Genomic DNA, 17,596 nt, shown 5'->3' with positions numbered 1-17,596 from the left:
GAACACTCACTAGTCATTTTTACAGACATTTCCATTAACTTAAACATAAGATACATAATTCATATTGAGAATTCCTTTTATTAATAGTACTTAACACTAATTAACAATTTTCCCAGTACTGGGTTGTGGCTGGATAGGCATCCACTACATAAAGCATATGCTGGAATAGTTGGCAGTTCATTCTGCTGTGGCGACCTCTGAAATAGAGACTAAGCTGAAGGAAAATGAATGATATATTAACAATTTATTATTTTAATAAAGGCTGCTTAAAAAGCAGCATTACCACCCCAGAAATCAATTACGCTTTAAAAACATTCAAATATGAAACATTAAATATGTGTTATTTTAAATAACATTTCATACACACAATTGCTGTACTTCTGATTCATTAAACGAAGCATCCATGAACAAAATATTTCAAAAAAACAAAAACAAGAATCTCTTTGACTGGTATTGCTATTTATATTTCTAAAATAATGAAAAGGCATGGTCACGATATTAAACTTGATTACATTCTATGCCTCTAGGTTCTTGCATGCAGTACATGAAACCAATTTTCTTAATGTTAACCGTGTACATAAACACAGTTCGCTCTGCAACATGATCTCTCAGACAGCAGGTTTCCTCGCTCCTGGACTCACATGTAACGTATCTCCGCTTCCACTGGAAGGCCAAGAGCTTTTATTGGTGATTGATGGAGAGGGCGGCCCTCAGGTCTTCAGAGTTCATCAGTATTCACAAAGCATTCCAGTCTGAGTCATAAGACAGAAGAGCAAGGCATAATGACTAGAAAGCATGTGCGCAGGAAAACAGCAGAACATCCCGTCTTGACGCAAACACGGCACAGCTTGCCGGACAAAAGCCACCAGATGAGGTCACGCGAACTTGGGGTTCACAGAAATGACACAATGGTGACAACAAACAGGGTGCTGTTCGACATGGCGTATTCTCCTGGAGTTTGTGATTCTGAGTAGTGCTACAGGAATCAACAGGAGAGGGCTGGTAGTCAGCATATTCGGAGTCTGTTAAGGACGACACAGTGCTGTAGGCTGAGACAAACAGCAGTGGCATGCAGAAGAGCTGATTTACATAATGGACACAGATCTGGCCAGGTCTACAGGTCCATCTAGTGTCAGGCTGAGAGAAGATCACTTTTTACTGTATGAGCTCATTGAAATTCGTGGAGTGGATTTCTTATGTAAGATTAGCAGAATTACTTGTGGTCGTAGACGTGTAGAGAACGCAACAGTAAAAATAGCAAAATGTTAGATGTTTGCATATTTAACAAGTCCATACTGCATGAAGAGAAAGGTCATATATAGGGGCCTTAAGCAATTCCAGCCATGGGGCCCAAGTCCTGAAAGGGACCCTTTCTACTTTTATTAATTTTTATTTATATTGCTGTTTTTTATTTTACCCAATCTTATTTTTAATTAATGCAATCTCTACATTTTAAATGATTATTTTCCTTAAAATAAAATTACAACTAAAAATAATATAATTTTTATAAATTTGACTGCTGGACTGTTCCATGATGGATATTTTATTTTGTATTATTTAATTATTACATAACATTACATTATTATAATATTCTATTTGATTGTATACTAAACACAAATTGTTTATGTTAAAATTGTACCTGTTTAACTCTCACCATACAAAATATGATAGAAAACAATGTTATATATAGTTTATAGGGTATAATTTATACTTCTTGGGGGCCTCCATGTTTCTTAAGTGGCCACTTACCTTGCTTATTGGTTAAATCAGCCCCTGGTCATTTGTTGAATTGTATATAAACACATGTATATAAGTACATGTCAGGCCTGTAGGCAGCCTGGTGAAAGTGGTGGTTCTTTTTTTTTCTCAAAAAGTGGATCTTTTTGCAGTTATCATTTTCTTTTTAATTATGAGATTCAAATACTGCATTTTAGTGATAATTTAAACACAGTTTTTAGCTGAATTAGCTGGTTGTGTGTTCACTTTTTGAAGTAGCAAAAATATTTCTTAAAGATTTAAAATAAAAAAAATATAAATACTTATTTTTAAAATATAAATGTAACTCATCATATATCATTAGAAAAAAATAGGAATCTGTTAAAACTTTTAAATTAAAAACTGGAGCTTATTGTCATTCATTTGGCAAATAACAAACTGGCCAGAACATTAAACTTTCCTCAGTCAGAAATTGGCCATTTGAATAATAAACTATTAAAACAAAATAGTAATAATAATAATAATAATAATAATAATAATGCAGAGCTTCACGATTTTACATTTGAAAATTCATGGATAATAGCCAAGTTTTCAAATAAATTTTAATATGGGCTGCTTTTGGTGCTTCACACCATTTTATTGGTAATTTTTTTTTGTTTGTTTGTTTCAAAAAGTAATTGTAAAAATGTTTTCTCTATTTAACAACGATACAGTAGGTAAGTAGTGAAAGATGACATCACTCACGTCAGATGTGTTTTTCTTTACAGCTGGATGTTGAACTAAAAAACAATTGTTTGCATTGGATATAACTTGTTAGCTAAAGTCTTGCAGAAGGGACAGTCAACAGAGTATTCTCCTGGTCTTAAAGCCTTTTTCTATGGGTTAATTTCCCAACTATGGTGGCATAGCAGATAAAGTAAGACAAATGAGTTCATATGGGACAAATTCTGGACCTTTGTCAGTGAGGGGCGGGTCTTTCGAACCACCCGAACTCTACTGGTTACAGGCCTGCATGTTGATGTATAGTCACTTGTTTTCAATGTAATACATTTATGCTCAATTATCACATTAACATCTATTTTAGCCACACACTGTAGCATATGTTTATCTTTATGGTTTCATAGTAAAATTGGCAGCAGTCAAAAAGAAAAAAAGTCATTATAGTTAGTTCTGTGAAGATAATGTTTAATAAATAATATAACATAAACATAATATAATATAAACATATATAAAACAAGTATATAATTTTTAAAGTATAAAAATATTATTTAGCTTTTTATATTCTAGCATTACTGTTACTGTAATATATTTATGTAATTGTAATTTATGTAGTGGCAATTATTATGTTTTATGTAATTCTCAGCATTACAAAATGTATTTTTCACAAAATGGCCTTTTCTTTTAGCTTCTATTATTAATTTATTACCATATATTAGGAAAACGTTTTTAATAGAAAATATTTAATAATTTTAAAATATTGATATTTCTAAAACAATCAATAAAAAAACTAAAAATATATAATTATGCTAATTGTCATGCTATAAGATATTCTTTCAAGCTTTTTTTTACTTAATCTTATCACTGTTGATGATGGTAGGCAACAAAATATCAAGAAATGAAAAAAATAATCAGAAGAAAATTACATTTTATTGTCAAGTCCCAAAATGTACATATTCCTCAAAAAATCCAACACATATTAGTCATTTAATCTCATCTACAGGACAAGATAACACTAAGACAATATTAGAACATAATCATCAAAAGTCACCAGTAATTAAAATCCTTTAAAATCAAGTGAAGCAACATTTGTAAGATTCAATCTTGCAATGATTTTTCCATTCAAGTAATCCCTAAAACAACCAGTTTTTCCCCCATAAAGCAGCCCCTCCATCACTGTGTGTCTGTGAAAACTTTGAGCAGCAGGTCAGCAGCGAGTCCAGGTGAGATTTCTCCACACGTGACTCTGCTCTCCAGCTCTGGGAGCTCTGCACGCACCGCTGGATGCTGTTGGAAGTGGCGGAGAGCATTCTCCTGGATCAGACTCCACATCCACACCTTCTGCTGAGTCTGCCGTCGGACTTGGAGCTCCCCGCTGCTCAGCATCTCCTCCCGGAAGTGCAGCATGGTTTCCCAAAGCTCCGGCACACCCTGCCCCGTCTGAGAGGATATGCGCACCACCTGACCACATGTGAAGAGAGCCAGAAAAAGGACGAATATAAATGTGTTGACAAGAGATCACCATCTGAAGCAGTGTTGATTGATTATCACTGACATACTGATGTTTATTAATAGATTAAATAGTTGTTTTAAATGTTTTAGTGATTTAGTTATTAAAATTCCACTATATTGCATTATTTTATTACATTTTATTCCCCAGTTAATGTTAAGGCACAATAAAAACCAGTTGTTTTTTGTTTACATTCTTATATGGCCCTCTCATAAAAAAATATTTCAAGGGCCATTTTTTTTTAAACCCTTTAAGGGACATTTTGTACATGCTTGCATGTTTTATTACTTTTCAGTTTTCCCAGCTAACATTAGATTAGAAGTTTACATTTGAGTGCTAGTAAACTATAATAAAAAGCTAAGGAGATATTTATAATTTTTTTATATGACTATATTTCATTATTATAGCCGTTTTTTTCAGTTAATCAAAAACAGCAACTATTATTTAGTTTAAAGCATTTATGATAAAACTTTAAAGGATTTCTTATTTATTAATTTTGCATGCCTACATATTTTAATATTTTTATTTCAGTTTTCAACAGTTCATGTTAAGCATAGCAAAAAAAGAAGTTGCTAGTCAACGATGATTAAATGGAATTTATTACATTTGTATTTGACTATAAACATTTTAGTATTATTTCAATTTTATTTTCAGTTAAATGTGAAAAAGAAAATGAATGATTTAAATTTTAACATTTTAGTGTCAATTTACTACATTATTCCTGCTCTAAAACAAATCAATCATTATCAATGTGTAATATAATATAAGAGCGATATCACTCGTGGCAGTGTGATTTGGTTGTATATCGGCACTGATGGGAGACGTGTGTTGCCTTAGTGTCACACAAGTGACAATATACAGCCCTATCGCACTGCTACGAGTGTGATATTGCATTTATACAACAGTTCCACGGCATAGTCGTGTATAAAAAAAGAAGATCAAACACAGAGAATCTAAAAACCCTTTTGTATGAGGAACTACTTTCTTTCTTGTGCAGTTGACGTCAGAACAGCAGAAACCATTGCTACATCACCAACATCACTGTAGAGCTAGTGCTTGAATGATTCTCTAGCGTAATGTCTAAAGTGAAGACAAAACAGCTGATTTTGCTCACAGTTTAAGATTATAGGGCTGAACGGCATGAAATGCCATCAGTCTACAGACATTTCTCAGTATTTCTCTGTTGCATTAGAAATTTCGCAATAATCATCCCCAAAAAAGTTAAAGCCACGCAAACACTTCCAGATTACTGTTGTGTTTGCGATAAGTAAAAATGCTAAACGCATGCGGGCATTTCTTCTTTCTTTTTTTTACTTAACTAGTCTGCAGTAACGAAAACAGGGGACGCATTAGAAACAAACAGATGGCTAACCAAAAAGTGATTCAAGGTTATGCAAAGAGTGGCCAACACAAAGTACATACATTACTGATATGTCAGTCCCATCTCACACTCAATACACCACAATTACTATGGTATAAATACAGCACTTTAACATTCAAAAAAGAGAGACAGAGTTTTATGATGTTTCGATCAGCTGTAGTTAGACATTGCGCTGAGTTTTTCTCTTCTAAGGGCTAACCATGTGTTCTCTGTTGCCATCTTGTGGATAGACAATGTCAACCGTCTTTGCTCAGTACGACTAATGGTTGCTTGCTCGCAGTATCTCTTAAATTATAAATATTTAAAATAGGCACTGTCTTTATAAATTAACTGCATAGTTGCTATTTAAACAACTACATTCTAACCTAAAAAGCCTCAAAAGTACATTATGTTGTCCAACAGCAGCAATATCTGTCAAACTGTAGTGAGTTTAATGATCTGCTGTCACTCTATGTGGGCGGAGTAATACACAAGAGTGAAAAGACTGTACGAGTTCTGATATTGCAGAATATTGCGTGGCTATCAGCCCATCAGATTCGAGAATCAGACAGAACTGTTGTATATAATATAATATTAAATATTTTGTTAAAATAGTTTTTTGTTGTGCTTTTGTGTATATACACATTACAATGCAGTGCAAACCCAATATAAAAATGCTGGGTTCTACACAATTCCACCATGTTGTAACAACACATCTTAAGTGGATTAAACAAAACAATTAAGTTGTCCCTCTAAAAAACCTAACAAATTGTGGTGTTTCAAATAATTTTAAATGAATAGTTTGAACAAGCAGCAAAGGTAATTTTTGAGCGCATTTTAAGATCTTATATTCATCTTGTTTTGAGGGAAAAAAAGAATGGAAGCAGGCAGTAGCTTTACATCCGAACAGCAAGAATGCAGAAATGTAAAGAGTGTTCGCCCACACATGTCACTCCATCCTTGGTTTTAGTAGACCTTTATACTGGAAAGTCTTTAGGGAGGGCAAAAAAAAAAAAAAAAATCAATATGACCGTCGCATCCTCCAGTACAGGAATGAAGCTCAGAAATCATGCTGCTAAGAGGAGACAAAGACTTTAGCGCTTCTCATCCATGTGGGTGGCCTCTAATCAGTGAAATGCATGAGGCAGCATTTGGCCATTCAAAGGGCTGCCTATGTTGGCTCTGTGCCCTGCGGGTAGAAGTAATACTGGGACTGAGGAGACAAAGAGGAAGAACTTGACAACGTAGAGCAGAGCATGATGGGAAATGACAGTAAAGACGACTTCACTGGACAGGATGGCTCTTCTAAACAAATAATAAAGGTATAGAATTAAAACGCTTTTAAAATAAGCCCCTATTATGCATTAAAAAGGGTTTTATTTAGGTTTTGGGGGTCTCCAACAACAGGCTGATATGCATGCAAGGTCAAAAAACATTTTCATTGTCTTATAATATGTATTTATTTTTACCTAATTATACCAGCGACTCCTATATGATTCGTTCAGCGATTTATTTGTTCCCAAACTTCTCCTCAGCACAACTGGTTTGATGACTCAGTCTGTTGTGATTTGTCTACTACGTTTAGCGCGAGACAGAGATAAATGCCAACCACGGCTCATCAACAATTTTGTTGTAGTCAGTGTGCAGAGTGTATGTGTGAGCATACCTGCCAACACTCCCGTATTTCAGACCCATCTCCCGCCACCCTCCCATTTTGTTGTTTCTCCTGGAAAACTCAAGTAAATTCTTCCCCCTCAAGCTCTGCAAAGTCCCATATAGTCTTTTCTGATCCTTTCTTTAACAAATGGCTGACAAATCACCTGTTGTAAGCATGTAGATTCTTGAAGCACTCGTCAAAAAAATGACGAGAACACAGCACAATGCTGGGGCTACAATGCAGAGGTATTTTTGCATAAATAAACTTCAACCACTGACTCTTTACAGCCTCATCTTTGGGTAGGAAAAATAACACAAATTTTCGCTCACACTTCAGAGCACAGCGTCTTTGCGACATGATTCAACCAGGGTCTGCAACAGTGCTTGTCTTCTTATTTTTAAAACTTTTTCAATCCTTTTAAACATGGTGCACTTTCATATTTAAGCCTTAGCTGGATATTTTACTTTTCACTTAAAGCTCTGTTACTGCATGAAAGGTCATTTTCAAAAACCCATAATAGAGGCTGTTTATTACTTATATGAAAGGGTGGCAAAGAAGAAAAAAGTTAAAATGAGGACAAAGATATATAAACACTGTTGATTTTTGAATGATAACAATTTAATGTTAATAAAATAATGAAAAAATATACATTAAATTATTATCAAATTAAATAGAGTCCCTCCAGACCGGTGGAAGTCATCTTACATTTTATACAGTTTATGGGTGATGAACATGATGCAAGTGAGTAACTGACTGCATGATGGAGCCTATAGAATGCTGTCGTATGAGCCTAAATTCAAGATACTGAAGTCAAAACGGCCTTAATCTTGCCAACAAAAATATTAAGTCAGAGCAGAAGTGCATCTCTAATACACTCTAAACCAGGCATGTCCAAACGAGGTCCTGGAGGGCCGGTGTCCTGCAAAGTTTAGTTCCAACCTCAATCAGACACACCTGGGCTAGCTAATCAAGCTCTTACAAGGCTATCTAAAAACATCTGTGCAGGTGTGTTGAGGCAAGTTGGAGCAAAAACCTGCAGGACACCAGCCCTCCAGGACCGAGTTTGGACATCCCTGCTCTAAACACTTAAATAAATGAAAGAAAATACAAGTATATAAATTAAACCAACAGATTTGTTCATTTGCAGATTAATCCCTTTTGAATCATTTAATTTCTATTCATACTCATTTTCTTAATTCCTGAATGAATCAGCATTTTGAATGAATCAAATGAATAAATGAAAAAAAAAAATCTTGACATTCTAATATAAAATACAAATCTTTTGTAACTATTCAAAATCACTAACTTTTCACTTTTTCACTTATATATACGGTGGTCCCTTGTTAATTGCGGAAATTGCATTCTAAAAATAGCCCACAATAGGTGAAATCCCTGAAGTAGTCCACTATTTTTTACTATTATAGGTGTTTTAAGGTTGTAAAACCCATCACTACACTATTGTCTCAGATAGGCATTAACATTTTCACACTATTCTCTACTTTTAACTTCTACCTTCCTTTAGCATGTTCAGAAGTCCAACTTTTTGTGTTATGGTTAGCATCTTCCTCTGCCTTTTGGGTGCTACTGTAGGTGCCTTTGACAGTGAAATGTTTTGTTGTTTTGTTGACATGGGGTTTGTTGGGAAGAAAACTTGCAAACATACAGTACAGAACTTCAGAGTTACACTACTAGCGAGCAAAGATTTATGCATTTGTTTAAATGCATTCTGTATTGTACAGGATACACGGCATGGAGATTGATTAACAATGGTCTACAGCCAATCAGGATGCAGAACACAATGCGCTAATCAGTAGGGATGTACAGATCCAATCACGTGATCGGAAATCGGACCTGATCAAGTGGTTTCAGACTCGATTGGAATCAGACGTTACCTCTTGATCAGGACTTGAATATATATGTTTACCATATATATTCTCACTATTTATAACACATCCATAGTAATGCAGTGGCACAGAGTTAGACCTCGTTCTCGCCTTCACACAGAAACAGCAACACGTGCGGCATGACATCACTTTGTTACAGAGACGCTATTGGTTAAATGCTGGCAAAGTAGAACACGGAAGCAGCTTGAAGCGGAAAGGGCGAGTATGTCTGTGGTCTGGAAGTATTATGAAGTTGATGACGTTAACATTGCCTAAGCAAACTGTGAGATATGTAAACTTGGGATTGCCTGTCGGGTATTTTAAGTTGAGGTACTCATTTACTCATTTACAGTTGCACTAAAGTCTAAATGTGAAGAATTTATTTTTTATTTATTTATTTATTACTCGATTGTTTAAGCTACCTCACAAAAGTGCTCTGTTTGTTAACAGAGTTGCTGAATATAAAAATAAGGTATATTAAATACAAAATAAGGAACATCTCGGATCTGTTTTTTCACTCTTCTTTATTCTTTTTTATTTATTATAGGAGTATTGGACCGGGTTTTGGTATTGGTAGATACTCAAAATTCAAATAACTTGGACTCAAAGCCAAAAAACTTGATCGGGACATCCCTACTAATCAGGGTGCAGAACAAAATGCGTTGTAAAAAAGCATGTCAAATTGTACTAAAAACATTTGCAAAAATGCGAGACCATGAAAGGTGAACCGCATCATGCGAGGGACCACTGTATGTACATATTAGAGAGAGAATCTACCAAAATCTGCTTGCTGTATGTTCAGCAATAAAATTAGCAACTATTTAATGATTCTTTAATGGACTAATATTTAAAAGAAATAGATCTGATGATAATGGTATAGTTCACTACAAAATGTGTACAATTAATTCTATGTGTTTTCTTGTACTTCATGTACATCATGGGTATTTAAACCATGATAATAATGTAACATACCTTTGGTTTCCAGACTTTGGACTTCTTTCGAAGCAGCTTCAGAGCACTGGTGTATTCTGCTTGTATCTTCCGTGCTGGAACAACCAATTCGCCATCTGATTTTGTAACCACCACCAAGTCAGCCATCTCAATAATTCCTCTTTTGATTCCCTTTTTGAAAATATCATTCATTCCATTATCAGCAAGACTGTTAGGAAGTGATGATCTTCACAATATAAGACTCAGATTCAGTTCTATGACAGACATTATCAATTTATTTGACTCTGTGGCAGAATTATTGTACATTTTCCAATTAATATTTTATAAAATAATTATATTTTACTCAAAATATCCACCAAATAAAATGTAGGGCTTCGAATAATTAATCAAATGTGCATTCATTCTAAAATTCCTATTGTAAGTGTTTAAGGATTTTTATAAAAGTCCAAGACACTTCTAGGTCTATGAATCAGACTTTTAAAACTCACATTTAAATCTACATTTTATTTGAAGTAATCTTGAAGCCGCTTTAGAAGTTTGCAGAGGGTATTAGTGGGAACCGGTCCCCATGTTAGGAGCAGCTGTCCTATGACAATAGATCAAGTAAATGTGCATACCTGTAGTTCATCGCCCCCTGCTGGTGGAATTAGAAGAACGAACATATCCACCATGTCAGCCACAGCAAACTCAGACTGACCAACACCTGTGTAGAGATTCAGACTTAGGGGACACGTACATTGCATACACAGAAGGTCAGTTATCAGACCTAAATACATAATTTAACAAAATCTAGAACAAAGTCCTACCTACTGTTTCCACTAAAACAATGTCATAGCCTGCACCCTCACAAAGAACGATGGCTTCGTTGGTGGTTCTCGTCACACCGCCAAGGGTTCCCGATGTGGGAGAAGGTCGGATGTAAGCGTTCATGTCTCTGGAGAGCTCCGTCATCCGTGTTTTGTCCCCCATCAGTGAACCTGCATTCAGAGTAACCTATTATTATGAGTTTAACTAATAAATGTCAAGATTATATATACAGTATTCAAGTTTATACCTCAAAAGTCTGTCGTAAATGAGTGATTTTATATGTATATACAATCATGTTAGGAATCATCTGATTGGTGTATCATGTGTTGGCTAATACGGGACCAGTCATGGTCAATCATAAGCACGTGATCCTCTCGAAATTAGTTTATAAATAAACTTCACAAAGTCTTATGAGTTTAAAGTCACAGTCACAGGTGAGTGAGAAAAAAGTGGAATAAAACAATGAAAGAAAGTGGAATAAAACAATAGCAATTTGAGTAAAATGGGATGAAACAAGATGATGTGACACTGATAAAATGAGCGATTGCTCCGTATTTAAATTTCTGTACAGAGAGGTCATGTTTTGATTGGCTTCTATTGGTTGCACATCATCTCACATATACAAATCACCAAATGCACAAACCTGAACTTTGGAATGCAGCAACATTCAAAACTTGTTGGCAAGGGCCCCCACAGAACTGCTTCAGAGAACAGTACTAGCAGGGGGCCCAACATTCAATTATTCATTCAAAGGGCTCAAAATTGCTTATAGTGGCCTTGCTTGTCACAAAAGCTTGCCTCCATGCAACCACATTCGCATGTGTACGAATTATTGAATTAATTAATACGCTGTGTAATGAATTAGAATAAGAATAAATGTGATTGCTGTTAATGCAGGATGGTCTGGTCTAAGTATTGCAGAATATCTCTATCCCAGTCAATGCAGTTTGTGGGAAAAAAATGCCTGTTAATACCTGAGGTCAGAAAAGAATGGATCGATGGCTGATAGGAAAGAGTAAAAAAGTTTTTTGGTTTAAGTCCCAGCTAGACCAAGAGGCCTTTCTGTGTTGAGTTTGTATGTTCTCCTCAAGTCTGGGTGGGTTACCTCCTGGTGCTTCGGTTTCCCTCACAGTCCACAAACATGTGGTATGGGTGTATTTTATCAACTAAATTGGCCATAGTTTGTGAATGGGAGAGTATGTGGCTCTTTCCCAGCACTGAGGGTTGTACTCTAGTGCTAACCACACATAGACTTTACTTGAGCGGGCCGCCCAGGTATATTAACGTTAACGGCCACCCAAGAATATTTAAAGACATGTTTTTTACTATTATTATTATCCTTTTACACTTTTGTATGCAACTATTTTCGTCTGGCCGGGGTTTCTAAATCTCCTAAAGTGCCTGCGATTCGACTTTCGCTTTCTAAAGCTGTGATTAATCGTATGTGTTTTTGCATTATCTTTTTACTCAAGCCCACATTCGCATGGCTGCGCAGCGAGAGCAAGAGAAACATCTAATAATTCATTCTTGAATCTAAACGACTCTATATATACTACATACTATACTATACTATATATATATATATATATATATATATATATATATATATATATATATATATATATATATATATATTCATTCTAAAATGTACATAATTAGTAATGGTTAATCAACGCATTTGCCTTATTTAATCTACATGTTTTAATCTTGTAATTATTATCATTTTTAGAGATGTTGTCTGTTTTTATTTCTTTTTCTGTCATTTATTTCATATTTGCTTTATATTTTATTTATTTGATGATGTCATTAGGCTATATTACATAAGCTATTATATATGCATATTTAAAATGCTTTGGCATACAAGTTTGCTTTGAAAGAGAGAGAAGCAGATTTGACCAGTCAGTGGGTGCACATGGCTCCTAAACAGCATAAAGATAAGATAAATGGTGTTTTTATTTTAATTCAACAGTCTTTTTTATTTAACCCATTAAAAGAAACAGTGTGTAACAGTGTCATAATAAATAAAATGATTGTCAAAAATGTAATAATGTTTTGTTTGACGCATATAGTTATAGTTATAGCTATTTATGTGATGTGGGTAAATGTTGTTTCAATCCGGCTATTAACATAAGTATATATCAAACCTATTGGAAGCACTGTATCACTGTACTGCTGAGTTGCAGCTGGAAGGGCATCCGCTGTGTAAAGCAATTGCTAGAGCAATTGACCTGATAAAGCACGAAATAAACCGAAAAAAAATGAGGATTTATCAATTGTGCATCTTATGACATGCATCAAAAGTCAAAGTTCAGCCAAGAACATAAATTCAACATCTACCCAAAGTCAGTGATTTGCATTAAGGCTGGTTTAGTTTGGATTGTTTAATGATGGACTTATGTGATTTTTTAAGCTCTAAAAAAGGCCACTACCCAACTACCACTACATTATACACCATGAAATAGCCAGGATAAAATCTTACAACTGCTCCAACTGTGCTCGACTGAAAGAAGAAAATTATATACACCGAAGAAGGCTTAAGGGTGAATAAATTATAGGGTCATTTTTATTTTTAAGTAAGCTACGACATTTATAATTTTGTGACCCTGGTCTTTTCACTTCACAGATATAGTTTAGGCAATACTTTAAAAAACATTATATGGGTCAAAAACTATTTATTTATTCCTTCCATTAATTCATTTAGTATATTTTCTTCTGTACATATATCAAAACATATTTTCATGCAATATGCACTGTTTAGAACCTAAATTGAACAAACTTAAAAAGGTAATAGTTAATAGTCTCAATAGTTAAGTTTTTCAAATCTTCAGAGATTCAGATTTTATTTTTGCCCCATCCTAACAAACAATTCATCAATGGAAAGCTAATTTATTCAGAATGATGTAAAAATCTCAATTTCAGAAAAAAAGACACTTATGACTTTGGTTTTGGCTTTTTGGTCCAGGGTCACATTTACAGATTTCTACTGCTAAACAATAACTGCTGTTCTTTTGTTTATTCTCTATATCACAGAAACCTAAAAAATAACTATGTTTAACATCAAGTACTAAAACAAAACCGACACCATCATATTTAGATGACAATTTGATTGGTCTGTTCACCTCCAGTTGTACAAGAAGATGGATCCACAGCAAGTACTGACACTTTGTGTCCTTTTCCTGTCAGCATCTTCCCGATGACTTCAATAAATGAAGACTTTCCAGCACCAGGAGGACCAGACAGTCCTGAAGTCACACATACGGAGAGGCAATATAAGGACTGAGGAGGACATTCACACAAACAGCAACCTCACTCCTATTGTTCACATCACCTTACTGACCAACTCTGAAGGCCACTGGCTTTCCACCGCTGCGTCTCTCCTGCTCCTGACGGAAGGCCAGCACTCTTTGAAGCAGAACCTGGGCTAACTCTTTCTTCCTCGGATGCTGGGTCTCTACAAGGGTTATAGATTCAGCAAGAGCTGCCCTTCGACCCCCAATAAGTCCATCATAAAGTTTAGTTAGTAGTCTTTTCTCCCTGTCAGTCAGGTCTGAAATGTGATGGCTTATGGCGGTCTCTGTTGAAAGAGATCTGGTCTGTTGGATGGTGCAGAGGGAGGCATAGCGCAGATTTACAGAAGGCTTACAAAGGGAATGTCTTAATGCCGTTGTACTGTGTATAGAAGAAAAAGCAGCAACATGGTGAAGAATTGAAAAAACTCTAGATGGACGCATCTTTCTTTTTTTCTGTTCTTAGCAGAACTTCTGTAAAAAAAAAAATAAAAGACAAAAGTCAATTTAAAATATATTAAGGAAAATATAGAATTAAGAAATATTACAGCACTTTCAATGAATACCATATAAAGTGGTGCTTACTGTAGAGTTAATCACACAACTAGAGCATGAAGATGTACCATTTATTTTCATTCATACATATTTCACACATACTTTCTCAATAAATCTTTACAAAAAGACTTAATTTCTCAAAATCAATTGGACTTTTAGGTAATTTTAGGTTAAAATGTTTTTTTCTCATTTCATAACTAACTAATAACTAATAAAGTTCAGCTGTACTCTTCAACTAATATTAACAGTACTTCTTTAACAAATGTAGCTGCTTCTCTAGTGACATAAGTTAATGCATTAACTAATGTTTACTAATGAGACCTTACTGTAAAGGACAACCTATTGAACATCCTTTTCCAGCTTGTTTTTTTTCTGATTTGTCGTTTGTTTTGAGTCTTAATGATGCTATTAATACTTCTAACTATGATCTCTAAACATCAGTCTACAAATTGTGAATTAATAAAAAACACATTGACCCTTGTGCACTGTTTAAACTCACCACTTTTTTGTTATGTTAGGGATGAAAACATCCACTGAATTAAACTGCAGTAAAAATGCATCAGACACTTTTGTTTTTGCATAAATCTGTTAATCAACCTTACTCCTGATCAAAACTACTAAATTGTTTAGAAAAAACAGGATTTTAAATCTTTATTTGCCATGTTCCTGATTTGGTGGGGAAAAAAACACAAAATGACATTTTCAATACAAAAAGTAATTGTGGACTGGATATTTTTACGTTTTATCACAGTCTTGGACATGTCAAAGATTAGTAACAACATTGGCTTTGATGCATTGTTAGATTTTTTTCACCCTAGTTTACTGTTGGTGGCTGTTTTTGCCCCATTAGCTTCTATTATAACCACATTTGATGGCGAATAAAAACACACAGTCTTTGTTTTTATTTACTCCATGTAGATCTGAGAGCTGAGATAGATATTTTTATTTTCTTAGACACTCTTTTCACAGGTCACTCTCACAGACACACACTCACTGACACACATATAAACACTTTAATTTGCTTTTATACTCTATTTAAAATCCAGAAACTAAGCTTTTTTGTTTGTTTTTTTGCACATGCCTATCTAAAGAGATAATGGTGCCGACTGATGATCAACAGTAAAAATTACAAGTTTTATCACTTGCCAACAGGAAAAACCATCAATAATAAAAAATGCATAATTATAAGGTTGTCATGGTTTTGTAATCAAAAAGATGTGGTTAAAATGAAAGTCAATGGGGCAAAAACCGCCACCATGAGAAAATATCTGGAAAAAGTAAAAATTAATCAAAAACAATGCATCAAAGGCAATGTTGCTTCACATGTACAAGACTGTGGTAAAAGGTTGAAAGAAATGCAGTTTCCAATTTCTTTTTTATATAGAAAATATGTTATTTTGTGTGTTTTTTCACCAAATCAGTAACATTGTTTATGAATTTGAAAATTAAGGAGTTAAAATCCTATAGTTTTCTAAACAATTTAGTAGTTTTGCTCAGGACTGTGGTTGATTAGCAGATTTGAACCAAAAAATGTATCTGATGCATTTTTACAGCAGTTTAATTCAATTGATGTTTTCATCCCGAACATAACAAAGGGTAGTAAATTTGCCCAGAGTGTATTGTTGAGTTTTGTTTTGTTTTTTTATTCAAAGCATTTTCTTAAAATATGTCTAAAAATAGATTTGTCACCAAAAATCATTCTGCTAGCTGAAACACAGGAAAGGTTATGGCTAAATTAAGACACAAAATCATCCCAGAGTGGATGAAAACATCCCCAACAGTACATAAGGGTTAAGAGCCTTGGGTACATATGAGCACATAAGTAAACACACAATTCTCCATTTCAAATGACCACAATGAATAGTCTGAAAGTAGAATACATAAAATAAAACAGATTAAGGCTTTTGAAAATAAACATTTAACTGACTGTATTTGAGAAAGAAAATAATAATATTGAAATAATATTTTTTTGCTATTCCCAGTTATTGTCAATTTTATATTGTAATAATAGTCAATCAGACAAAAGAGTAGGAAATAGATTACATTGTTGTAAATTACAATGTCTCTAGTTTGAGAACAAATGTTTGTAGTTAATGAAAAATAGATTTTCTGCAGTAAATCTTTCAGAGAATACAAAAAACTTATTTATTTGTTATTATATTTGTTAGGTTGCTTAAATTGACTTCAGTCCAACATTCTAGTAAATACCATAAAATAGCACTTTAATTAATTGAATTACTAGCTCTTTAAAAGAAGTCAATCAATACAAAAAAAATCAAAGTATAGGGGACTTAAAAGTTACCATACTTGCTTATAATTATTAACCATACAATAAACTTGCAATAATAATTTACTAACGTGCCAGCGGTAAAACTACACTTCTGATTCTCTTGGTTTTTAACAATTTCGAAATACCTTTAGTTCGTTATATATAGTTTACGCCGTTAAGAAAAACTCCCAAATATTATGGTGGAAAATAATAATTTCGACAACATCAGTTCATAACATGTAAACATTGCAGAAATGAAAGCGTGTTCAAGTCGTGTAAGACAAAACGACAGACAATCTGGAATAAAAACAATAACAGTCAAATCTCACCAACTTTTCTGACACCATATCTTAACCTTAATTCCATCTACACTCCAGGTTCTATCTTCATTTAGCGATATTGCTGAATTTGAGAAATCTTTAGTCATGTATCTCATGTGGTTTCTCCATGTCAGCTGTGACACCAGCGCTGCTGCTGAGGTCGTGTAAGCGGATGCCAATTTTTTTAAAAATAAAAGTTTTCTCTCTCCAAAGTTAAAGTCCCTTGTCGAAAATGGGAATTATAATAATATAATAATAATAACAATATATAAAAATATAATAATTACCTACCCGATTATTATTATTATTTTTTTAAATAATCCTAATGAATAAAGATGCTAACTTCTATGTTTTTGGTCAGATGCTCAGTTCTGTTTGCTTAAGTTCCACACTCTTTATGAAATAAATGAAATACGTATTTTGACGAAATCTATATGAAAATAAGTAAAATAAGTGATCCTTTTAAATTGTATTCTATTTTAACTTATCAAAAACATTTAAACAATTAACAATTGGAAAAAAATCTGTGGCATAAACATTTTGATAAAAACCTTTGGTAGATAG

General features: G+C 34.0%; 1 protein-coding gene across 3 annotated transcripts; it reads right to left on the bottom strand.

Annotated features, from left to right (window-relative positions):
* Positions 1–3,343: 3,343 nt before the first annotated feature.
* mmaa (metabolism of cobalamin associated A) lies at positions 3,344–17,222 on the bottom strand. Of its 3 annotated transcripts, none has more exon segments than NM_001105112.1 (7): positions 3,344–3,894; positions 9,816–9,965; positions 10,412–10,497; positions 10,601–10,771; positions 13,721–13,843; positions 13,939–14,362; positions 17,042–17,222. In NM_001105112.1, coding segments are annotated over 6 exon segments (1,212 nt in total). In that variant the 5' UTR covers positions 14,333–14,362; positions 17,042–17,222; the 3' UTR covers positions 3,344–3,606.
* Positions 17,223–17,596: the final 374 nt, after the last annotated feature.

The sequence above is a fragment of the Danio rerio genome, chromosome 1 (genome assembly GCF_049306965.1).
Source record: "Danio rerio strain Tuebingen ecotype United States chromosome 1, GRCz12tu, whole genome shotgun sequence".
Classification (NCBI taxonomy): Eukaryota; Metazoa; Chordata; class Actinopteri; order Cypriniformes; family Danionidae; genus Danio; species Danio rerio.
Note: the sequence above shows the minus strand (reverse complement) of the source record. Positions and strands in the feature narration are given on the sequence as shown.